The sequence below is a fragment of the Gouania willdenowi genome, chromosome 9, assembly GCF_900634775.1.
Source record: "Gouania willdenowi chromosome 9, fGouWil2.1, whole genome shotgun sequence".
Lineage (NCBI taxonomy): Eukaryota > Metazoa > Chordata > Actinopteri > Blenniiformes > Gobiesocidae > Gouania > Gouania willdenowi.
In genome coordinates this window covers 37,566,695-37,592,605 of record NC_041052.1, presented here as the reverse complement: position 1 = coordinate 37,592,605, position 25,911 = coordinate 37,566,695, and the positions used below count along the sequence as shown (strand labels likewise).

Here is a 25,911-nt window from a genome sequence, read left to right as displayed (position 1 = left end):
AAAACAAAACAAGGTTTTCTGCATATCACACACAAAAATAATTTAACTTATTTTCACAATATAGATTCTATATATATATATATATTCTATATATATAAATAACTTTTATATATACAGTTTATACATGCACATCAAACATGTACACACATACACATGAATATATACATATTTACAACACAAATTTCATCAATTAAATTCAGAGTGGGAATATATAATTTAATAAAATCATTTTATTATTTTTATTATGTATTAATATATTTTATAATAATAATAATAATAATAATAATAATAATAATAATAATACATTTTATTTGTAATGCACCTAATACTCAATACATTTGATACCAAATCTCAAAGTGCTACAAGATTAAAACAATACAACACAACATATATTAAAAGACAGGACTAAAAAGAGGCATTAACTGTTAAAATAAGCTTGCATAAAAAGGTGAGTTTTAAGTCTTTTCTTAAAAGCGTCCACTGTTTGCGGGGCCCTGAGGTGGTCTGAGAGGGCGTTCCACAGGCGGGGGGCAGTGGCTTAAAAGGCCCTGTCGCCCATTGTTTTGAGCCGTGTCCTGGGCGTGACCAGACGGTGCTGTTGGCCTGACCGTGTCCTCGTTGAGGTGTGTGGTGTGAGCAGTTCAGTAAGGTAAGTGGGGGCTGCACCATGCAGACATTGATGGGTGTGCAGAAGGATCTTATATTCTATGCGGGACTGAATTGGGAGACAGTGCAGTGTATGGAGGATGGGGGTGATGTGCTCATGTTTTCGCATCCTCATCAGGACCCTGGCAGCACTGTTCTGAACATACTGGAGCTTTTTATACCATTATATACACATTATATATTATTGCTGTCCTAGATAAAATTGTTGCTCTTCTTTCTTATACTTACTATCAATATATTATTTATAAGTAGTTACATAAAATAGCTGTTGCCTTATTAAAGATGACATAATTTCCAAGATTGTCACTAATGCAACCAGCAAGGGTGGAAAGTATGTGCATTATCGCATTATCAGTGTTCTCTCATCACATTTATGTGAATGGCTTGGTGCAAGCTTATTGACCATGATATAATGTAATTCTAGCAGGACCTGCATTGATTGTTGCTTTGAAAGTGCAGAAGATGAACTGCTTTCTACAGCACTGCCTCAGCAGCAAAGACAGTGTCACACAACTGCATCTACGCAGAGGGAGGGGCGAATGCTGCGGGCAACCATTTTTGATTTTCAAATGACAGTGATGGGGCGAAGCCAGAAAGCGACTTTGAGGAAGCAGGTGAATTAACACTACGTACTGTATAGTAAATCTTACCGGAAAAATATGGCGTTGAGATTGTTACAGCATAGGGAGTAGATATTATAAAGTATAAAACAGGCAAACTCATCAGTGACTTTTACAAGACTTGGAAGAACTAAAGAAGTAAGAGCAAGCAAAAAAAAAGTTTGGTTTTTTTTGCAAAATTCACTTTAGCACATTTTTTGTGTTCTTGTACTCTCCTGGCCACATGTTTCAGTTTTTCAATGAGGGCGAAAACTATGGCGTTATTTGTGACCAAGAACTAAAGAAGTTTTTTACAATTAGTTATTTACAATTAGAACAAGATGATGGTGTAGTACTGTAAGCTAATGTTAAAGGAGCAAAGGGCAGGATTTGAGAAAAAATAAATATTCATTTTAAGTTTTTTTTAATGCTAATGAGTGATGAAGCGCTCAAAACCAAAGAGAATGAGTCCACACACATCCCTACCTATTGCCTTGACAAGATTGTGTAATACATTTTGTACTGCTGTTCTGGGCGTGAATTTCCCATGCAGTTCTATGGACGTGAAGTCAATTGACGCTGATGGTGACGTCAAATGACGCTGGACTGTATTCTCAATGGCTTGGAGAGGCGTCCCAATACCAGAAATAAAAAGGAATGAGAAGATGGTTTGGAGACTGAAAGAAGACAAGCACAGTGGACTAAACTACTGTTTGGTTCCACAGATGTACGCAGAGGCATGTGCACAGGTCTTACAGTAAACAGAGTGTCACAAGAACAGCGAGTAAATAAATGTGTCACAGTTGGAGTGCGGATCGGGCCGCATTTTCTCATCCCAGTCCGACCCAACAGTGAAAACTTCATCAATGTGGCTGCTGCAGCAGGAAATGAAAAACGCTGCACGCAAGCAACACTATGTGAGTGAACACGACCGCAAGTTCTAAATATCTGTCCGAACCCGTCCCGTACGATGCCGTCGGGTCCCGTCAGGGTTTGGTCGGGTATCCATCCTCTATCCACAGTATCAGCTGTGCTCCGGTGATAAACAGTTGATTGGGTCCCCACGGTGGTTTGGCTGATGACTGCAGTTACACTAACCACTGTGGTGTCACTATGGAGTCTGATTTCTAAATCCTGCCTTATGCTCCTTTAAATAATATGGCCCATCTTCAGACTTTCTTTGCTTTCATTAAGAAAGCGATAAGAAAAATACTATTGATTACTAAGACTGGTAAGTATTAAAATCTGTGTGGCCAAAACACCCAGTGTAGAGGCTTCCTGAACACATGGAAGGTGCTTATTCTTAAAGTTATATAAAAACAATTTTAAGTTGGAAAAAACATCAATAACCAATTGTGTCTTTCAAAGGGAATATTGTCATGATTCTCACGTTTAAACTAAATACATGTCACATTTAAAACTAAACACATTTTTTAACAGCCAACGTCAAATGTATGCATGTTAAATTTGTATGGGCAAACACTACTAACCCTTGGAATTTTAACTTCCCCTAAATGTATATATCTCCTGTATCTCTTTAAGAGTAGATAAGAAGGTGATGATTTACACTGACGTGTTGTGGTGGTTCTACCTTTCGAGTCGAGAAGTGAGCTGGAATTGGAGACTGGTTAGTCAGCTGCAAGGTTCTAACTATGTCTGTGAGTACAGGGATTCTTCCAAAATCCAGGTTGGTGTATTGAACATGAACAACAGGTCCTTCTCCAATACAAGACAACTTTACTTCCTGGGACAGAAAGAGATTTAAAATTAAACAAAATTCACTGACAAATCAAGGAAAGTATCATGATGACAGTCCTATAACGCACACTGACCAGAGGTGTTTGAAGACTGCCAAACAAAGCAATGTTTAGTGTGTGTTCCAGCTTCCCTACAGCTTTAGCACACACACTCACAGGGATGTCCACTGAACAGCCAGCAAGGATCACTCCTCTGGGAGAAGAACTGTGAAATAGCAGGGAAGGAATCCCTTCATGTTCCTGAAAACCCCGACAGAAAAAAGATGTTGTAAATTAGGGATGTAACGATTAATCGTATGGCAGTTAAAAATCGATTCATAGGTATCGCGGTACAAATCAATTCTTTGAAAATTGAATCGCAGTACTTTTTTTAAACAGCAGAGGGTGCTATCTATTTATCCTTCTCTTGTCTAAATGCTGAGGTGGCGGGCGGAATCTGCTACTACTTTCTTTCTGGCTGTCTCCTACTCTTAAACATGTTCATAAATTATTCCTTACCCCTTTAGCACTGAAAGAATATCTGTAATATTACGTGAATATCCATAAAAGTCACGTTTTTCTTTTAGCTCTGTCTGCTAGCATAGCATCTCTTCTTCACTGCACAGAATAGATGCTTCCCAACCGACCACTGGGTTACCAGCGCCCTCTGCTGGTCCAAACAAATATCTGACGTAAATACAGTGCAGACTGGTTTTTTTTTAAGTCCAATTGTTAAGGCACAAAATACATTTTCAGTTGCACTTTTAAAAAGAAAAAGAACTATTATGCAGTTTTGCATTGTTTACTATAGAACCAGAATTTAAATTATTAGGCTTCTTCTTCCTTTGTATTATTCCTTTATTCATTTTATTCAAGATTTATTTTTAGTTAAATTGCATTGTTTTGAATAGTTTATCAAGGGATTCTTTTGACAATGAAAAATAAAAGGAAAATAGTGAATCGAATTGCATCGTATCGGGAGTTGAGTGAATTGTTACATCCCTATTGTAAATACACTGTATATAGGAACATAGGAATGAAATCATGAACCATTATTTATTCTCAGATGAATGCAGGCTAAGTAAATGCTCTAATTCCCACTTTGCTTATATGAGTATAAAGTGCTTGTCCTGTTACTTGCATCAATCATTTACTTTACCTGGTCAAGCACGCCATAACAAGCTGGCAGTTTGCTGGGATTACTCAGTCGCACTTGCTGTTGTTTAATGCAGTTGATGAAACACCTTTGATAATCCAAAAGTGGAGTCTGCACCAAAATGTCAGGCACAACACACCTGTAGAAAAAAAATGAGCAGAAACATGAGAAAAGTTTGAATTGAAATATAATATTGAAGAGTTATTTTAATTAAAATGAAAATGTTGCATCCTGCTTAAGCTCTGTTGATCAAATAACATACTGAAATGTATTTTTACTCATTGTTAAATAAGATTTCTAATAGATACATTTACAAAAAATAATATGTTTAATTAAATTAATGAATATATTACCTGCATGAACATTTGGTTTATTTTAAAATAACTCTCTCGACCATGATCAGCTCAAGGTTCAAAATATCTGTGCTCAGAAGATCAATGTGAATGAATTCCGTCAAGGACGTCAGATTATCATTCTGAGTGACGCTGCATGTTACACACTATTGTATCATTATGCAAATTAACCATTATATATTCAACACATCTTTTCGTCACCCTTTACAGAGGTTCAATAGGTCGCATTCACAGCTTGTCAGATAATCAGGATGGTATAAAATATAGCCACAAAATGAACATGCAGTTTATAAACTGACAGCACTTCTTCACGCAAATATATGAAAAACTCATCAATCATCAGCAGCACGGCAGCAATGTCACTATATAGATCACAAACATTATCCATACAACAATGCATTTGGGTTGTCCAATGTAAATGTGATGTTCACGTGATATAAACAACAAATTAATATTTAAATAAAATACATTTCCATGTGCTTCACAGTAAATAGCCTGGGAATTCATACCTGTCAAGTATCCCGTTTTGGCCGGGAAACTCCCGTATTTTACCCCATCTTCCCGTATTATTATTTTCCCGTAAATATCCCATTTTAATGTAATAATAATTCAAAGATGCCTTACTGAACTGAACGGCGTCACTAGCCTCGCGAGAACTGCAACCTGTAATGGCCTGGCTTGGTGGCAGTAAAAAATGAATGAATGAATGAAGACGTTCCGGCGAAAAAAACAAAGAACTGGTGTAAATACGTTGTAAAACTTGACACAGAGTTTATCTTCCTAAAGACCATCAGGATGGGACACAGTTACACATTCTGTTAATTAATAACTGAGATTTTAACGTCTACATGAAAAATCATCCACTCACAAGTGCCACAAATATACATAAATATGCTTTATAAAAGTGTTAAAGAATGTAAAGTCTGCAACAAATGTGTCTAATAAGTCATTAGTGAATACCAGAGAACCACATGAGTGAGCATGAAAAATTAAAAGAAAATATGTAATGAAAATAAAATGTTAATGTCTAACTTAAAGACAAGCAATGTGAAATTAACAGTAAATATACAACGTGTTGACTTGTACATTAACTGTAAGTATATTAAATAAACACGTGTGCTTCATATACACATTTATATTTTTATTTAGGCTGTTTTATAATTTAGGAATTAGGGCTGGGCAATATATCGAGATTCAAGATGTATCGAGTTTTCTATTTTGGCGATATAGAAAACTATAATATTTCATATACATATATATATATCATAGCTTATTATGTATCAAAATACTAGTTTTAGGAGTCGCTGCTTTTACGTCTCAGAACAACATGTAAAGCTCATTTAGATGATTAATGAGTGTCACATATTGATCAGCTGTTTGTTAATAAATGAGCCTGTGTAGCATTTAGCATCAGCAAATTTAACCCAGAATTATCTTTCTGGTCAGACTTTATTTAATAAAATTATGGGGATTTACATCGTATATCACCAATTTGAGAAAGATATGAGTTTTGGTCCATATCACCCAGCCCTAGTAGGAATGTTCACAGCTTTTCAATGTTAATAAAGGTCGACCAACCAGATTCTAATCACATAATTGTATTTAGTAAGTGGCTGACAAGTGGGTATTTTAGATTTCTTGTACACCTATCTTAAAATATAAGGGATACTGGAGCTTGGTTGGGCGTGTGGGACGGCTCGTAGTGGGCGCCAGAAAATTTCCCTTATTTTCAAATCCAAAACTTGACAGGTATGCTGGGAATTCCCACAAAGGAATTAACAAAAGCTACAGTAAGTACAATTCTGATTCATATCCAACCTAATATAAATGTTAAAGTGGTCAGTTGTTTTTGATATATTTTATTTTCATACATATTATGAGTAATATTGCTTATAAGTGTTGAGTGGATCAATTTAGCCTGGATTCGTTGCCATATTATTGTCGAACTCATTCGATTCCAGTCACACACTGATTTACTCATTCTCTATCTAAAAATCTAAAAAGAAAAACGAAAAACCTAGCATTCAAAGTTTGGGACACTTGGTAAAACAAAAATGCTAATTTATGTAAGTTTGTGTGACTTTAACCTGGCATTGATGGGAAGAGTCATGATTTCCTTCCCAACACCCTCAATATCCACAACCAGAGCCAGTCTGTATCTTCGGACAGTATTGGAGCACAGCGTCACCTGAGGTGAAAGAGAAAAATAATCCTTGCTGGGCTCCTGTACACGTGACAATAAAAGTAAGAATGTTGAGACAATGCTTTATGATGTGCTCGGTGTTAGGTTGAGCATATAAGGGCCTTATGTTGACATCATTGTTAAATGTTTCATTTAGTGTAAATGTGGGTTGAAGACAATCAAGTATGGTAAAGTGTGGTATTGTGAAAAGTGCAAGTGCACATTAGACCTGACTCAGGTATTTGTTTGTGAAGCCTAAAGTGATTGTATATTAGAAGGCATTTTATGAAAGTTAGAGAACTTGTTAATAAAGAAAAAGGAGGAAGAATAAAAAATACTTTTAGGGGCACTGTATAGAATACAGACGAGACGCCATTTTAGCTTAGGGGCGTGGAGCAGGTGGGGTGAGCGAATTTGTGGAATACAGGAGGTAGGACTTAAGGGAGGCCGGCCTCTACCACGGCTCGGGGGAGCTGGAGAAGGCGGGCTCTCCCATGACTTGTGCCCAGAGGCGCCCAGAGTATGGGCAGTCTGCTTAACATCACCCATCATGCATATTTATACAGGGATTATATAGACCCATTTTGTGTGAAGTATGCATACTAAATTAGATGCATGCGCATGCAGGCTCAGTGCAAAACAACCGGAAAACTGCTGAGGCGATGGTGCACGGGAGCGGACGGAGCGCTATCTCAGTCTGGATCCAGTAAAAAGTGACCATAAAAAGCCGTAAATGGACTGAAATGCAGACGTGGGACAGTGAGGAGGACACTTAATGTAGAGATGGAAGCTCATTCGTTGAAACTGATCAGAACACGCAGAAATACACTGTTACCTTTGGTAACAGGATCAGCAGCCTGCCTACCTGCCCGTTCATAACAAGTAGTTATAAGCATCTAGAGACTTAATGCTTTTAGGTTTTCTTTCGTATATACACTGGGGTTTTCTATCAGATATGTATAAATAACTGGCCATTGAACATCGGGCCAGGAGCACACAACGGATGACACTCGTTTTCAGGAATGCTGCATGGGTCCCGCAATCGTTCACCTGTACTTAAAGTGAGTTTCCTTAAATAAGCGGCCACGTCCTCAGGTGACAAGCTTTATACATACTGCGAACTATCTATGAGCCTTCACAGCGGTTCATTCATTGCCATTTTTACATTTTTCAAGCGTCACATGTAAACAACATGGTTTCTTTATTGCGTATGCGCACGCACATCAGTCACGTGTCTCATGTTTGTCCACATTGAAATGAGTCTATAGGTTGCCCCGCTCAATCTCCAAGTTAAAACGTATTAAAAACCAGTTGAGGTGCGCAGTGGGACAGGAGAGACTGAGTGGACTTGAAATGTTGTCCATAGAGAATGAGAGCAAAAAAATGGACACAGAGCGCAAGGCTCGTCATATGCCCTTCAAATAGCGCTGAGTAGGCCTATTATAGTACTTCATATTGAAATTGTGTTTGTGAACATGTGGGCCACTGTGCCAGTTTTACTAAACGTTATAGCTACTGATACAGGCTCTGAGTGGAAATGTTTAAAGTGGGTGTCAAAATGACGCGGTCGCTATCCGTCGTGCTGAACTGCTTTGAATTTGTGTTGTTTCAATATTAGTGACCATGGAGTCTATTGTTTTTGTTGTTCTCTTGTTTTGTTATACTTCATGTACGTTTGATGGACTTCAAAATGACATAGTCGCTCTCCGTGGTGCCGAAGCTTGTAAGCCCTGCTAGTGCGGGCATGTGTATGTCGTAAAATGATGTTATTATGAGCTTTATTATTTGGGTTTAAAGGGCCCGGTCATTTGCCCCGCCCCCGGCCCGGCTCTGATCTGAACCTCCGACATAAAAAAATGCATTGGAAGGCAACAATCCACACAAACGTGAATGTATTTATTGTAAAAACTACTTCAGTCAGCCATGTTTCAACGTGCTACATCTGGGAACACTTCAAAGGTGGAGATCGGAATTTTTAATGTTGAAATGTCTGTTTTTAAGTTGTTTTTAACGCAGAAATAGCCATGTGGTAAAAAGCCATATGTGGACTTCCAGAGGAGTGCAAATTGGTGTAAATCTAGTTGAAATTCTATATAGCGCACCTTAACAATATGCATTCTAAATTAAACCTAAATATATTTTCAAATGACAACATAATTTTTTTTTTCTCATTTGACCATCAACAATCCTGACACAGGAACAAATTGCGCAGAACGTAGCTCGGCTTAGGACATATTTCTAAGATATGTATGACATCCAAGCAAATATATATTTAAAAAAAAACATCTCACTACCTTAGTCTAATAAAAGAAAGAAATCTTTTTGATTTGGCCTGTTAGTTCCTTAATGTTTTAAATGTATATGTTTGAATTGAAGAGGAAGAATTATCTTAAAGAAATAAAACAGTGCTCTTGGATCACTTCTATCAACAAAAACAATTCCGAAATAGTTTAAAGTATTTCAATTAAAACAAACTATGGAAGAGCACGTATCAAATCAAGAACAAAATGTATGGTAATTTGAAACTAAATGCACCTCGATGAGAACGTCAGACATGGCATCAACAGTGTCAGTATCAGGACTGACTGTGAACTCCACGGGATGTGGAGGAACGTTGGCTCCAGTATAACCTTGCCAATTTCTTCTTGACAAATCAGAGACCTGCTGAAAACCGCTTACACTGGGAGGCCCCTGACCATCTCCCACAACCCGCAGGGCAAAGGTCATCGGCACAAAAGAGGTGTTGAAAATTGTGCAAGCTGTGGTAAACGGGAAACCTATAAAATGAGCAAAAAAGGAACAAAAATTATGGCAAAAACTAAACAAGTAGTTCCTTTTCGGCTTCGGCTATGTACTTTGCTCTTTTCTTAGCCAAATGTAGAAGTTACCACAGTTTCTGTGACCACATGGTAAATAAGTTGAAATAGACAAAATAAATACAAAGTAGGTACACTATGACATAATATTATACATTGTATTCTATTATTGCTATTACTTTCCTATTTCAATGTTATAATTTATTAAGAGTAGCAATAATAAAAAGCAGAATATGAAGAAGAAAAATATAAATAATAACAGTAAAAGTTCCTGTTATTTGTAATTGTAATAGAAATATCATATAATGCTATAACTCACCGAATGCCACATCTCCAAAATTAATGCCTGAAACATCAAAATGAAATGTAGGAGCAATGACACAACCCCTAAAAGAAATACAGACAAGTTAGTTTATAAAATGTCACTGATCAATAGCTTATCAATTCTAAGATTCACTTTTTACTAAACAGAAGTTATTGGGTTTTATTTTTATGGACCTAGATAAACGAGATCCTTTGGCTGCCAACTTTACCTAAAGGTCAAAGTCAGTGGCTGAGGTCGTCCTCTGACAGCGAGCTGCAAATTCTCAGAGAAAGAACCCAAGTCACAACTGTGGAAGGTGACTTCCACAATCTGGCAGGTCCCAGAGGGAATAACACCTTCCTTCGGACTGAAGGAGAAACAGCGACCAAAAGTGGTATCCGGCCCTGACAGCCTAAAATAGGCATCAATCAGACCTTTGTTCGATACCTTCACCTGGAAAAACGTAAAAAGAATTAAATGTTGGCAACTCTTCCCTATATTTGTCCCCATTTTGTTTTTATATTATCAAAATAATGATACTACTTTAGAATCTAGCACAGGGATGTCAAATTTGTTTTCGTTCAGGGGCCAAAGAACGAATAAGTTTGATCACAAATGGGCCACAGAGGTGGGGAATTGAACAATTTCAACATTAGTGCTACTTTGCATTTCCATATACGTTTAAATGATATAAAAGTATGTAGAACATACAGTATAAAGCACCAACAATATCCAAGCAATAGGTGACAGACAGGTAGTGAGTATATTTATTCAATTTGGGAAAATGTAGTCAAATAGTTTGAGGATTAAATAGGATTTTGAAAGTTTGAAAGTAAAAAAGATTTCAATTGTGTTATACAAGCATGAGAAAACTGCCAACCCCTGCAAATATTATAGTTTCATTGAATTTGTGACAAATTCAATGAAACTCCACTACAATATTTGTAAAGTTCTACTTTCAAATGAATCTGTTGAAAAAATGTTATGTTTATGTGTAAAATTAATGTTGTGTTTATGTGTATTATTTTTGCATGGATGCCAATATTTATGTTTGGATATGATACAGTGATTTAAAATTACTCCCAATGACTGGTTAATTTCAATAAATAATTGCCATGAAAAGTTTACATTTTTTATAATATTGCCAAAATTCCTGAGCTTAAGTTTCTGTGGAAATTTTCCAGATATTTTACGCCTCTTTGCAACCCTACCCATGTATCCACAACTAAATTATTTGGTCATTTTAAATTTCCCCTGTGGGCCGATTTGAATCTTTTAAAGGTCCGGATTTGGCCCCCGGGCCATGAGTTTGACACATGTGATCCAGCTACTGACTCACACATTTAATCCAGTTTGGTAAAGCTTTTAAATAAAATCCATTTAGACAACTTTTAGTAGGGATTAAACAACTGATACATTTATTGACTGTTAAAAGTTCTCGCTCACCATATAATGGTCCTTGTCCCCTATGAATACATTTTTCATGTCCTTCAGGTAATAATCAAGCACGATTTTAGGTCCTACGCCTTCACCGTTGATGTTGAGAGGCAGCAATGATTCACAGCCTACAATGGGACAGACATGGAATTAAGTTGCAATCAAAGAAACCAACATTGTGTGAATTTAAACAAATAGAATGAGCAGGGCCGGCCCTAGACAGGATACCTTTTGGGGGCCCCACACTGTCATTATTCTATTACAGTATAAACCAAATGACATTTTCCCTCTATGAACATGATGGCCATAGTTTACAAACTGCTCCTCAGTGTCGAACAATTTAAATGACAATAACTCTGATGAACCACTGTAACCCTGAGGGTAAAATAAAATGTATGTAAAGTCGCTCAAATGAAAGATAAATAAATACAACCAAATGGTAAAGCCTCATTTTAAATGTATTCATAAATGATTATTTTCCATAAGCCAATAATAATTTAATTTCATCAGGGATTCCTTCAAATACACTTCTAACTCTGAACTATTCTATTTAGCAGAAACACAATGAACAAGGTAATAACTGCAAAAAGACATTTTTCTTTAAAAAAAAAAGTTAAACATGAATACAAATATAAGTAGAAAAAAATAAAAACACTCATTGCAACAAAATGAATATGAATAGTATTTATAAAGTGAAAAATGTAATTGTTTATAATAAAAAAGGAGCCTCAAAATAAATGATGAAAAATCTAAACATCCAAATGAAAAAATACATTAAAAATATTGTTTAGAAGTTAAAATAAAAACATTGCAGCTTATTGCCAATGCCTCCAACCACTTTTTTATTTTCTTTTTTCTTGCTAATGACTAGACTATATGTTCATTTTTCTTGTTTGTTTGTTTGTTTTTTTAAGTCTTTTATAATGTTGTTTGCTGTAAATAACAGGTTAAAGAAGTGTGATGAACAGCCATTGTGTGGGGGCCCCTGGTAGCTGCGGGGCCCTAAGCAGCCGCTTAATCTGCTTAAGTGGTAGGGCCGGCTCTGAGAATAAGGGTTAATGAAATTATTATTATTATTATTATTATTGTTATTATTATTATTATTTGCACAATGCAGAGACAGTTGACACTATTCTCCAGTTTGGCTAAGTTTGACCCACATAAGTCAGGTCATCAACTGCCTCAAAAAACATTAAAACTAATGTAAATACAACCTCAGTCCCAAAAGACACACATTGAAAGTTATCAGCACAGCTGTCAGCACCATCCCAGAGACAGCAGGAAAGATCATCATTTTAAATGATAAATGAGCTAAATGGAAATAATGTGTGCTTGACCCAGACATGCAAATAACTGGAACTATTATTCTTAAAAGGTTTTACTGTATGTGTCTTTTATATTGGAAACCACATTGCATTTGCTGTTGCTTTAAGAAGTGGGAAGTAAAATAACTTTTTTTCAAATGGAATGAGTGATATTTCATAATGATACTGACCTGTAACATCGCAGAATAACGTTTGTTGGTAAAGTTTGGCCTCCTTTGGTTTGAAGGTGATGTTGAAATTTGCAGTCATGCTAGGCCATATTTCCCCTTCCTGAGCAAGATATAGACAAACAATTATCCTTTATGAAACAATGTAGGTGTCATTTTTTTCACACACAAAAAAATAACAATCAAAAGCCTTAAAAAAAACATGAAATATAATAGATTCTAGTTACAGATCAAATTCTGAATAAATTTTTTTGTAGTCTGTTTTTTTTTAAAAAAAAAAAAAACTTCCGTCACAAATTGAGATTAGGACTGAAGAATCTAGCGTGTACTCAGGGTTGGGGTCAATTACATTTTTCAGTTACAGTTACGTTTTCAATTATCCATGTTCAAGTACAATTCAGTTATACAGTGACCAACACTTTTTCCAATTCCCATTACAATTCTTTTTTATCCTAACAAAGTCCATTACAATTACGTTCTTAATTACTGAAGTTCAATTACAATTAATCACAATTACTGAGCCTGAAATAAATAACCTAATAACAGTTAACCTTCCTCAGCCACCGTCAGAAATAGACATTTTATTACTAAAGGCCAACAAGGAAATTACCAAACTGAAGAGATTTGCTAAAGCGTATAGCGTATAATAGCGCTAACCTAACCACTAGAGCCGACAAAGTCTCGTCTGTAAAGGCCGCATTTACAGACCATGGAGACCTAACCTATCTACTAGGTGCAAAGCTCAAAACCATGCTTTTCTGCAGTCAGTGCCTTCTCCTCGCTCTACTCTCTCTTTTCTGTTTCAGGTTCTTGAAGCTGGAGCTGGCAGTTCCTGATTTGTGGCTCACAGCTCAACTAGTCTGGGACACTCTGATGTTCTATCTCTATATCCTGTTCTGTTGGTTCTTCTGTCCACTAACCCCAACCAGTTGAAGCAGATGGCTGCCACCTCTGAACGTGGTTCTAACAGAGATTTCTGACTGTGAAAAGGGAGTTGTTTCTTCCTACTGTCGCTGATGCTTGTTCATGGGGATTTGTTGCTTTTTTTCCCCCTTTTTATTACATATTTTATATTTTGATAGCGCTTTGAGATGACTTTTGTTGTAATTAGCGCTATATAAATCAAGTTGAATTGAATTGAATTGGGTTAGCCTCACGACCCTGAAAAGAACAGGAACAAGCGGGTCATAAAATTGATGGATGAATGGATGAATTGTGTTAGCTTTCTGTTAGCATCTCTGACTCTGATAATAACGGGACCTAAATCAACTGTAAAATACACTAAAAACAAATATCTATCATCTTTCCTATCTATTGGTTACCTAATCAATGAAAATATAGGTTTTAATATTTCTGGTGTGGTCATTTGAGCCTTTTTTGTGTCGGTATACTCCTCGATTTAAATTTTTTTGAAATGGTAAAATGTGGGAAAGTTTGAAATGAAACACGTTAATAATTGTTAACGACATACTGTATGTGTAGAGCTGTACATATAGAACTATAACTTGGTTCCCCAGTTTTGTGACAATTTTTTTAGAATTTTAATGGAAATTACAATTAAAAAAGTCAATTACAATTTCATTATGTTTACGACAGCAACAGATTAAAAAAAATTCCAGTTCCAATTATAACTAGAATTTTTGCATTTCCTAAAGAAAATGCAAGTGAGGATGCATGTGCTTGCCCCCGTCGCACCGCAATTTGAAAAAAAGTTGAATTTGTTGAAAAATATGAAGAAAAGTTGAAAAGGTTGAAAAAAGTTAAAATGGGTTGAAAAGGTTGAAAAAAGTTGAAATGGGTTGAAAAAGTTAAAATGGGTTGAAAAGGTTGAAATGGGTTGAAAATGTTAAAATGGGTTGAAAAGGTTGAAATGGGTTGAAAAAGTTGAAATAGGTTGAAAAGGTTAAAAGAAGTCTAAATGGGTTGGAGGTAGTAGCTGAACATGTGAAAGGTTGAATGGTTTGGATCAGTTAAAGAATGGCTAGTGAGGAAGGGTTTAAAAGTTTCCAAGGTTGACATTTCCAATGTAAGTGGATGGGAGCAAAAAGTTGCCAAGGCAATAACTCAAAAAGTTGACAAGTTACAAATTATGAAAGCGATAGCATACATGTCGTGAATTTTCTGAACGGTTTGACATCTTGATTGTTAAAATCGGACAAATTGTGTCGTAAGAGATAGGGCTAGACGGAAGAAGAAAAAAATATAATAATAACTAGAATTTTTGCATTTCCTGAAGAAAATGCAAGTGAGGATGCATGTGCTTGCCCCCGTCGCACTGCAATTTGAAAAAAATATGAATTTGTTGAAAAATATGAAGAAAAGTTGAAATGGGTTGAAAAGGTTGAAAAAAGTTCAAATAGGTTGAAAAGGTTGAAACGTGTTGAAACAGTTGAAAAAAGTTAAAATGGGTTGAAAAGGTTAAAAGAAGTGTAAATGGGTTGGAGGTAATAGCTGAACATGTTAAAGGTTGAATGGTTTGGATCAGTTAAAGAATGGCTAGTGAGGAAGGGTTTAAAAGTTTCCAAGGTTGACATTTCCAATGTAAGTGGATGGGAGCAAAAAGTTGCCAAGGCAATAACTCAAAAAGTTGACAAGTTACAAATTATGAAAGCGATAGCATACATGTCGTGAATTTTCTGAACGTTTGACATCTTGATTGTTAAAATCGGACAAACGGTGTCGGAAGAGATAGGGCTAGACGGAAGAAGAAAAAAATATAATAATAATAATAATAAAGGACCGCGAATACAATAGTGAGGATGCATTGCACCCTCACTAACTACGCAATAATTGTAATTAATTATTTGTTACGTGATTACAATTATAATTGACCCCAACCCTGGATTACTCTAACAAAGGCACGTGCAAGCAGCCTTAACTGTTTGGTATACCACCAGTGGCGCTGCATAGGAAGCCTAAGACGACACAGGTGGGAAGGGCTTATGAGAAAAAGGTATTTCAATTTTAATGCAATCAATACAGCTATTTGTTTTGTTTTTTTAAAAACACCACATTTTTGATCTGAGATATGCAATAATAACATATCTATTGCAGCACACAACAGCCTATAATTATAAATATTTGGTCAAATAATTTGTGAGAAGGGAGAAAAAGTGCTAAAGCGTGGACGCACCGCTGGTTGAATGCTTATGCAACCGTGTGAGGAGTCCTGTGGTTCGTTCGTCCTTGTCTGACTGCTTCCGTTCTGCACAGACAGCAGTGTGAGGTGATGGATTGCTGCGGCGTCACACGGAGAAAGCGCTCGCTCTTTATCGCCCTTTACCTGATCGAGATCTGAACTCTCTCTGGAGAGAGCGGAGCAGAGGGAAGGTGAGACGTAAAAACCAAAAGGTTGGAAGAGAAAGAACAAACATTGGTAACTGAAAACACATGGTGGACACCAAAGCCAAACAATTCTACCTCTTCAACTTTAGGAACAATCCCAAAACTGAGAAGCAAAATGCTGTCATCTGTTGTGAGTTTTACATTAAAATGTAATTGCACATTGATCAATAACCTGAGGTCCTTTTCTTGCTGGGTGGGCATATCTGTCCAGCAGTACCGCAGCGGGACGTCCGTCTTGTTAGTGAGGGACACTGTCTGCTGGCTGACCAGGGATATAAACGTCTTCTCAAACCACACGGAATTGGGACTAAGTTGCAAATTTGCTTCTTCACAAATTCCACTCAAGCTTATGTGCACATCTTCACCTGAGGAGAGGACAAACAGTATTGTTTTCACAATCACACCCATGCCATATTTCACACCTATACATGTAGCATTGTGACGTTATCATCGTGATACCTCATAGTTTTTTACCCCTGAAGGTTAGAAATAGATCCCCGTTGAGACAGGCACAGTTTGAAAGAATCGTATTATTATTTATTAATAGAATTATATATTTTTTTAACTCAAAGCCCTTCCTGCTTCTACTTCTAATGACACCTTGTTGGGTCAGTAAGCAAACATTGTTGCATGATTTAAAGTCTTTGGTCCTCGAAGAGCAGAATAGACGAAAGTTAAGGTCCTTTGAGAAAGTAGCAAGGAGTGTTAAATGCAATACCCCATAACCACCATATATTAATTCTACACCATGCTAATAATTCAGGCCCCTCTGGAGCTTATGAATTCTCTCCTCATCATCACTATTTATCTCATTTCGGCCTTTTCAGTCCTAAGTCTATGGAGAAAAAAAACCACAACTACCTTTCTAGGTGTCTATCAACTCATCTGTTGCAACCAATCACCCTAAACTAAAGTCAGAATTGTGCAAGACTAAGCAAAGAATTACTAATATTTAACTGGGTTGTTAGTCGAGCTTCAAAATGACAAAAGGAGAAACAGGCAGGGTGAGCAAGGGGGGTCTCCGCCCCCCTTAATGAGACATGAGCTCCCCTGGAAACATGATTTGTGAAATTGGGGTCACTTAAATATTGGCAAAATGCTGTTTTTCCCATGTATTTCCTTTAATTTATTAGTTTTTTTTGTATTATCATAATCATGGATCATGTGTAGAATTAGGCTATTTCTAATGTATGATTTGCACATCACTATTTCAATGAAATAAAGAAGCCGGCTTGCATGAAGTTCTTGTCCTCACCATTGAAGCATGGAGGCGCTATGCCTTAAAAGTCACTTTAAGTCAGACATCGAAAATGAAAAAAGAAAGACCACGCTGGACCATTTATGCTTGAGCAGTCTGTGATTGACGGCCTTAAAAGGCGAATGCTGGATTCAGACCTTGTCCACATGTTAAAACCCCTGAATAAGCACTGACCAAGTACGGACTCGGTGAGTCAGCTAGAACACACCTCATTGAAACCAATGTGTTGTCATCAAGCTCTGCAGAAACATAATAACAAGCCATTCATTTCATTCAAGTGTGTTCGATCAGGGACACATCTAAAAGTCTCAGGAATCCAGCCCTCGAAGCCTGGAGTCCGGCACCCCTGGACTCACTAGACCCAACATCCTTCATTACATCCTGGTTTAAATCAGGTCATCGTCTGTCCACATCATGGGCTTCTGGACCAACAGCAAAGGTGGCTGATCCCAGGCCTGTGTAGTCACTTCTGTTTTAAGGTAAGCGCTAATCTGTAGGCCTATAAACTGTATTATTACTTGTTAGTACTGTGTTGTATGTTATTGCATTAAATGCTGCAGATTTTTTTCATGATTGCGGAAATTATTAGAGTGGCGGGCGTTACACAGCCTGGTCGATTTTTTAAAAATGTTTTATTATGAATGTCGTGTGTGTTTTGTCAATGATTGGTTTGTTGATTTGCGTTACAGTATTTCAGAGGTTATTTTGTGCATGTTGTTGCAGACTTGATCCCTTGTAGACAGGCTGACATGTTTTGGTTTTGATTTAGATTTGATTAAGTTTTGATGCGTGTGTGGAGGTTGGATGTGATAGGTGCTTACATGTGCTGACATAAGGCAAGCAGACGTACAGGCTTGTAATAATGAATGTGTTTTGCAAAGCCTGGTTTATGCTTGATGGACGGGGGACGTCAAGAGGAACGTGCACCAAAAATGACGTCACCGCGCACCCCTCTGAAGCTTGCGCGGAGTACGCCCCCCATCTAAGTGAGCCCCCCCCCAACGGCCGCGGTATAGTTCGCACACTGAAAACAGGTTTCTATAATTAACTATAATAATGTGTTTTCAGAGGCCTGAATTTATCTCACCAGTGTGGTAGTGGAGAATCATGTCCTCTTTGTAGACCCCAGAGGTGATTGGCTGGAAATCTACAGTGACCTGAATGCCCTCGTTTACATCAAGAGTCCCAGATGAGGGTGTCACTGAGAAAGGACTGAAATCAAGAAACATTTGAAAGAAATTAGCAAAAGCAACACAGGCAGGAATGTTGAGAGATGATTTTGGTGGCTGTGCAACAGATAAACAAGGACAAATCCTCCTTAGAAACAAGCTCAGTGTGAACCTTCCTACCTCTGTGTGCCAAGCTTGAACTTGGCTTGACAATTTCCGACATTGCGAACAAAGCAAGTTTTCTGTGTGGACGCTTTCACGAGACATACAGGCAAATGTATATCGTCTTCAAAATTAAGAATGGCTCGTGGTCCAATGGCACTGACTGGAATCTCAAAGCATTCTCTTTCTGTCCTAAAAAACAGACTATGGCAATAGTCCTGTGCAGAGAAAAGGGAATCCATACTTTAAAATACAGTCTGTAACACAGAACACTAGGAAAAACTCAGTGTTTGTTTCAAATATGAAGTTCCAAGCACCAACCTTGTTCTCCCGTGGTGTGAAGAGGACTGTGAAAGTTACAGTCATTCCAGATGCAACTTTTTTGCCAGAAGACTCATGACTTTTGACGTGAAAATATTCTGAATCCACAGGTTCCAACTTCACACATCTTGGAACCTGAGTAACAGAAATGACTTTACTTTCTGAAAAAACTCACAAATGCAAAATATATATATATATATTCTAACTCACTGAATTGATGTCACTATCAGGATCAGCTACCCTGGAGCACATCTTTTACTTTTGACTTTGTATGTCATAGTTTGGCATATAGATTACACTGGTTTGCTTCATATAATAACTATAGGGATGGGCGATATTATCGTTCCACCAGTATCAAACATGATATGGCGAGTGCAGCAAGGATGGATTGCGATGTATATTTTTGAGAGGTTTTTTTTATTTTGTTGAGATTTTGTTCATATATAGCCAGTTCTGACGGTTGTAGGGTAATCCGATCTACTGGAGTATTTTTCTTGATTGTCTCTGTTACTTGTAAGTACTGTAGAAAGTTACTTTTATTTATAATGAATGTTTGGGTTCGATTGTTAAATGTCCTGAGCTTGTCATTTTCGAAGAGCTCTTGAAGATGAGTGATTCCGCTCTCTTCCCATGTCTTCAGATAGAGCGGTGTTTTCCTATTTCTAAAGTTGGGGTTGTGCCATAATTGTTGTGTTAGCAATAATTTCAGAAAAGTATTGCTGCCTCGCTTTGAACAAGCTATCATTGAATTTACGCAGACTTATTTTGTACAGTTCTAGATCAATTTGGATTTTTGTTGATCTCCATTTCCGCTCCATTTCCAATCAGAATTCAAACTCTGCACACAGTTCTTAAAATGTAGAGCTAAAATGTGCTGTATTGCTAATTGTATTCCAGGTAAAATGTCTGACCTTTATCAAAAGGATGACCCAGATTGGGTTAGGGTTAAAACCAGGTAATTGACGATATCAGGATACGCAATAGACGGAAGACTCTCCGGGTTGTCATTGATAAAAGACGAGGGAGACAACTCGTATGGATCTGCACCACCAATAAACCGTAACTTTTCCAAATATTGTTTCCTGCGGACCAAGTCATTCCCTGTATGCCTTTGCATCTATAAATGACATTACATTGTGCTTGTACTGGTGAACATTGCAAACAGTGCCAACCGCTGCACATCTCAGCTCTGAAACCACTGGTATAGGTGCCTTTTGAAAATTGACTGTTAGACATTTTTAAAAGTGTTTTTGTGTTTGTTTGTTTGTTTGTTTGTTTGTTTGGATTTTATGGACAACGAGTCTGAAATAAAGCTCTCTATAACGCATTTTGAGGAGCTTTTCTGTGGTTACGGACATTTATCCATCGCAGTGTTTAACTCCGAGTACCTCCAAATTGGCCGCGCATTTGGGGTTACTGCCCAGAACATGCCATTGGTGAAAACCCTCTATTATTGAACATCCATAATTAATTAACACACCTTGTCATTGTTTAGCAGAACAAGAGGTAACTCGTAAGTGAGTCCAGGAGAGAAGCTCTGGAAGATCAGCTCAGATGGGTAAGGCTGGAAAAGCGCCTGATTCAGACCTACAATGGATGTCTGAAAGCACACATACACACACACACACACACACACACACACAAACACTGTAACGTGTGTTGTAATCCATTGCAATCGGGCACTACTACTTTGATAGGAAAGATGTGTGATGTTGTATTCTCTTGCCCAACATAATACTACTATATTCTTTTTGAAGGAGGACAGATCCCATGAACCATAAATTGTCCTCTTCATATATAATAGGATATTCAAAAAATGCAAAATGTGACATTTTTTTTGGAATATTACCAAGTAAAGTTACAGTGCAGCTATCGCTTGATAGCCTTCTAGCAAAAGCTGAAAGGTTATAAAATTGTCTTGATTTTTCAAAAGCAAATAAGTAACTACAGCAGAGTCTCAGTCATAAAAGCCAGTTTTTCATAGTAAGCAATAATGATTTTTAAGGGTATTGGAAAGGGACTTTGTTATCATTAGGCAGAGCATAGCTTGCTCTTTTAGAATTCTACCAACATAGTGCATTCAGTATTAGTCACCTATTATTTTGTTACTAAACAGTTTTTGCTATATGATCATTTGTTCAACTTTTTGTCTCTCGAGATGACAAGATGATAATTTTACTCATTACATTCAACAAAAAGTGAGGTCCAAATCTATGTCCTCGGTGCAATGTGTGTGGACACTGTACGAGTTCCAGTGCTTTTTTTTACAAAGCATTTCTGCCCCTAGCGCTTGCTTAAAAGAGCTTGTAAAAAAACAAAGCACCGAGTCACATTTGTTGCCCTCTGGCAATCAATTAGTGCCTGCTGACTAAGGGACCACAAGTCTTTGAACAATTTAAATGCCAACAGCATATATTTTCTATTGTTGCATTAATGTGGAGTTTGAATGCGTGGTTATTTTGTGCAGTCAATGACTAATGCAGGGGTCTGCAATCTGCCATTTTGCCTCATCTCACCTTGATTAAAGTCCTCACGGAGCCGAAAAAATACCTTCTCAATGAAGACAATACAGTGTATTATATTCTATAGAGTTAAAATTCTAGAGAATAATGTTTGATTTAATTTGATCATATAAATGGCAACTTAAAAACAGTTTAAGATAAAATAAAATAAATTGACATCAAGAAATAAGAATATTTTGCATTTTCAAATTCTTATGCATCTAAGTTTACATGAACACAATGTTATATAAAGTTGTTGTTAATGTATTTGAAAGGCTACAAAAAGTAACTTGAATTTGATAACATGATCATGTTGGTCAACACATGCTAATTACTCATTTCTTGCCACACATAAAAAAAATGTATATTTAACCTGTACATTGGTGGTTAAATGAATCTGTTCCCACACAATTATAATCTCTATTTTCTTCCAGAATAGTGTTTTTGTTGGTTTAATTATCTTACCAGGGATTTAAAACTTAAGGTTAGCCACAGGTGTAAGGAAAGTTGATGGTCTGTAGAAGTAGCAGGAGGTGAAGTAGGAAGGTGCTGAGTCACTGCACAACATGATTTATTTTAGGTAAACAAATTGTTATATCTTGATTTTATTTGTCAGTAATCATTAATAGCATCTGTAAAAAAAAAAAAAAAAAAAAAAATGAACTCTTTATTTCAATAGTTTTTTTTAAAGCTATAGGGAGCCATTGCAAAACAGTCAAAGAGCCACATGAGGCTCCAGAGCCGTAGGTTGCAGACCCCTGGACTAATGCATTTTAGATCTGTTGTTGCAATGAACCATATTTAATACATACCTAATGTGCTACTGTTGTATAAAAGATTTCACACCTTGGACAAACATTAAGCAAAACATAAAGTAAAACAAATAATGATGCAACACTGAGTGCTTGTAAACGCTATAAATACATTTTTTTCTTCAGAATTGTTTCCTGAGTTTCCTTGAAGATTGTCCTGTAAAAGGACACAGGTAAAAAAAATTCATATTTTGGTTCTCACCCATGTCTCTATTTCTGCTTTTCATTAATACAAATATAGAGTTGGTATCGTAAAAGCTGGTGTTTACCCGCTGATAAGAAACGCTGTTGATGTCAAACAGCTCCAAAACGCGAGGCGGGTGCACCACAGTGTTGTTCAGGCGTTCCTCTGAGGTCTGTAAAGTCTCCTGGGTGTAAATGGATGGGGGCACCTGCAATCCCAGCAAAAGCACAGACTGTTAGCACCACTAACAACCTGCTTATTTACTATTAACTATTATTACTATTATTTACTATTAACTATTATTACTATTATTTACTATTAACTATTATTACTATTATTTACTATTAACTATTATTACTATTATTTACTGGCCCTGATGAGCCACTGACTGTTTACACTGATAATGAGAAAACAATAATGAGCTCCAGATAAAGTCCACACAAACCTCGTCACAAAGACAGCTTTTGCTGCTGGGTTGAGGTCAATTACATTTTTCAATTACATTTACATCTATAATTATCAGTGTTCAATTGCAACTTAATTATGATGACGGTGACTAGCATTTTCTCCAATTACAATTATTATTTTGCCCCTGAAATTCTATTACAGTTACATTCTCAATCGCTAAAGTTTAAAATCAATTAATCACAATTACTGAGCTTTTAATAAATAACCATATCAAATCTTTTGATTTCCTTGTTAGGCTTCCTAATCAATTAAAAATATTGTCATCAATAATAATTTTTAAATGATAAAATGATCCTCAAGATAGGTGCGAGGTAGTGGGAAAACATAAATCATATTTCAATAATTGTTAACTGTGTACGTGTAAGGCATAGAACATGGTTCCAGTTTTACATTTTAATTAGATTGTAATTGACAGTTCTTATAGAATTACAAATACAAAGTCAATTTTCTGAACATAATTACGATCCAATTATGATTACAACAGCAATAGATGTTTTACAAATACAATTACAATTTGAATTGCGTCATAACTGTAATTAATTATCATTTATATGATTACAATTATAATAGACCCAAACCCTGTTTTGCTGCATATGAAAGTGAGAGACAAGTGAGTACAACTAGTAACAGTAAACACACAGGATAGACTCACCCTCTTTGGCTTGTCCACCCTGGCAACCACTTTATTACGGCGGACCAGCGCTGTGCTGCCCTTTGACGTCATTTCTAATGGTCAAATGTCTGTGGTCAAACATGTGAAATGAGCAGAAGAGTAGAAACTTTGTCAGATTATAAACTCTTCAATATTATCTCATTTTCAAAGTCAAGAGAAAATAATCTTAGGAAGAATACGAGGTTTATCACATCACAACCCATAAAACCATTGGACAGTTGTATCAACAGTCAGGGGCGTAGCACCATATTTTGGGCCCTGGGTACAAACCATATTGTTGGGCACTTACAGTAAGTTGTGTACACTTTTTTTCACCCAGAAACTATACTAGTATTCTTGCATTATTATATAAGCTTTCTTTTTTCTTAACATTAACCCAGAAGTTCCTAACCTTTTTTGGGTCGTAACCCCCTTTTAATATCACAAATGTCCGGCGACCCCAAGAGACATTTTTGTTTTTTCCAGAATTAGTTTTTGATCATGTTTATTTAAGTGTGTTACAAATACAAAGTAGCAAGGATTACTGCACACAGTGACAAGTGTGCCACCTTAGATATTTTTTATACTGCATTATATTTGAACGAGATTTATATTTGAGAAAGTTAAAGTATAGGATACAGTTACAGTTATTTGATATTTATTGTGTGATGTGTATTTGAAAAATAATATTTCAAGTCATTTTAAAAATAGAATTTTATTCCGTTTTTACCTACTTTTTTTATATTTTATTTATTTTTTTGTTTTTTTTATCGATTACTAGACATTTAAACCCCATTTTAATTCCAGGTTGACTCCACATGAGCTCCTGACCCCAAGATTGAAAAAACCTGCAATAACCTAATGACACCATGTCCATTGCTAGTATTTTATAAAACTGTTCTACTATATTTTAGTGGTTTATTGAATATTGTGTTTGTCACATACTTTTGCTGCAATTTAAGGGGCGGCTGGTCATTTATATATTTATTTTTTTGGGGGGAGGGGTATAACCATATATATATATATATATATATGGCCCTAATGCAGCATGAATAATTTTTAGTGCAAAACTGTGGTTAACAACCAGCTTATTTTCACAATAGCCCTTTTCATCCCAATATAAATTATCTAAAAATGTTTAAAATGCATTTTTGTACATATATATAACAGACTTCTGATTAGAATGACGTAATTGATCATTAATTACAATTATGTTTTAATTATAATCGCAATAGCCATGAAAATTCTATAAAAATTGTCAAATATAATGTAATGCAAAACTGGGGAACCATGTTACAGTTCTATGTACAGTTATACATATATATGTAGTTAAGAATTTTTTTAATTTTTTTTTTTAAATCAAGCTTTTTCACATTTTACCCTTTCAAAAAAATTAAATTGAGGTGAATACTGACAAAAAAAAAAAGGCTCAGATGCCCAAACCAAAAACCTAAACCTATATAAAATTGATTAGAAAGCCTAACCATTAGATAGGAACGAAATTAGATGTTATATGTTATTTATTTCAGGCTCAGTGATTGTGTTTTATCTTAATCTGAATAAAATCGTATTGTTTATGAGATTAAAATCATAATATTTCGAGAATACAGAATAAAACTGAAATACAAACCGGGTCTTGTCTGTGTTGGGGTCACTCGTGCATTTAGTGAGATTATATTTCTGTTTAGGTTTCACACATAGCGAAATACTGAAGCTTTTGACCATCACTGTTGTCAGTTTAAGGACTTTAAAGCGACTTCACATACGTTTGCGTTTATTCCGACCAAAGAAGCAGATTGATTTGGAGCAAATAGTCTCTATTGTGGAGAAGGAACTGGATGGAAGTGGTCGACTTCAGGACGCTATACGTCCTAAAGTTTTATACCATTATGAGTTTTTAAAGATTCAATAAAACTATGACTATTCTCAAAATATTTCGACTTTAATCACAAAATATTACGACTTTAATCTAATTAAATTACGACTTTTTCTCCAAATATTACAACTTTTATCTCGTAGTGTTCCGATTTATTTTGATTTTAATGTGGCCCAAATACGTGGTCGTAGCTTTCAGTTCAATAAAGATAAGGACAATGGATTTTGATTGTTATAAAACAAACTAACATCAACCACTGCACAAAACAAGACATAAACACACTTTTAAATGATGCTATACAACCTATCCACGGTAAAAACTCACACAGGTCAAACTTCACGGAGTGTTTTAAGGATATTAGTCCTACTTTAGTCGTTTCTTACCGTTCTTCCTTTAAATTGTGTGAAGCTGATGGTCTGAGT

At 36.2% G+C, this 25,911-nt stretch overlaps 1 protein-coding gene across 1 annotated transcript in view; it reads right to left on the bottom strand.

Annotated features, from left to right (window-relative positions):
• Positions 1-25,911, bottom strand: part of LOC114470115 (hydrocephalus-inducing protein homolog) — an 86,346-nt gene extending 60,435 nt beyond the window's left edge. Inside the window, exons 1-18 of the mRNA XM_028458127.1 lie at positions 25,873-25,911; positions 23,614-23,702; positions 22,579-22,701; positions 20,477-20,596; positions 18,997-19,131; positions 18,694-18,893; positions 18,432-18,556; positions 16,259-16,451; positions 15,875-16,046; positions 12,745-12,844; positions 11,259-11,377; positions 10,042-10,265; positions 9,828-9,895; positions 9,228-9,469; positions 6,598-6,698; positions 4,161-4,296; positions 3,098-3,262; positions 2,857-3,009 (exon numbers count right to left, since the gene is read on the bottom strand). Coding sequence (XP_028313928.1) covers positions 2,857-3,009; positions 3,098-3,262; positions 4,161-4,296; positions 6,598-6,698; positions 9,228-9,469; positions 9,828-9,895; positions 10,042-10,265; positions 11,259-11,377; positions 12,745-12,844; positions 15,875-16,046; positions 16,259-16,451; positions 18,432-18,556; positions 18,694-18,893; positions 18,997-19,131; positions 20,477-20,596; positions 22,579-22,701; positions 23,614-23,685 — 2,448 coding nt within the window. The 5' untranslated portion in view covers positions 23,686-23,702; positions 25,873-25,911. The remainder of the gene's footprint in view (positions 1-2,856; positions 3,010-3,097; positions 3,263-4,160; positions 4,297-6,597; positions 6,699-9,227; positions 9,470-9,827; positions 9,896-10,041; positions 10,266-11,258; positions 11,378-12,744; positions 12,845-15,874; positions 16,047-16,258; positions 16,452-18,431; positions 18,557-18,693; positions 18,894-18,996; positions 19,132-20,476; positions 20,597-22,578; positions 22,702-23,613; positions 23,703-25,872) is intronic.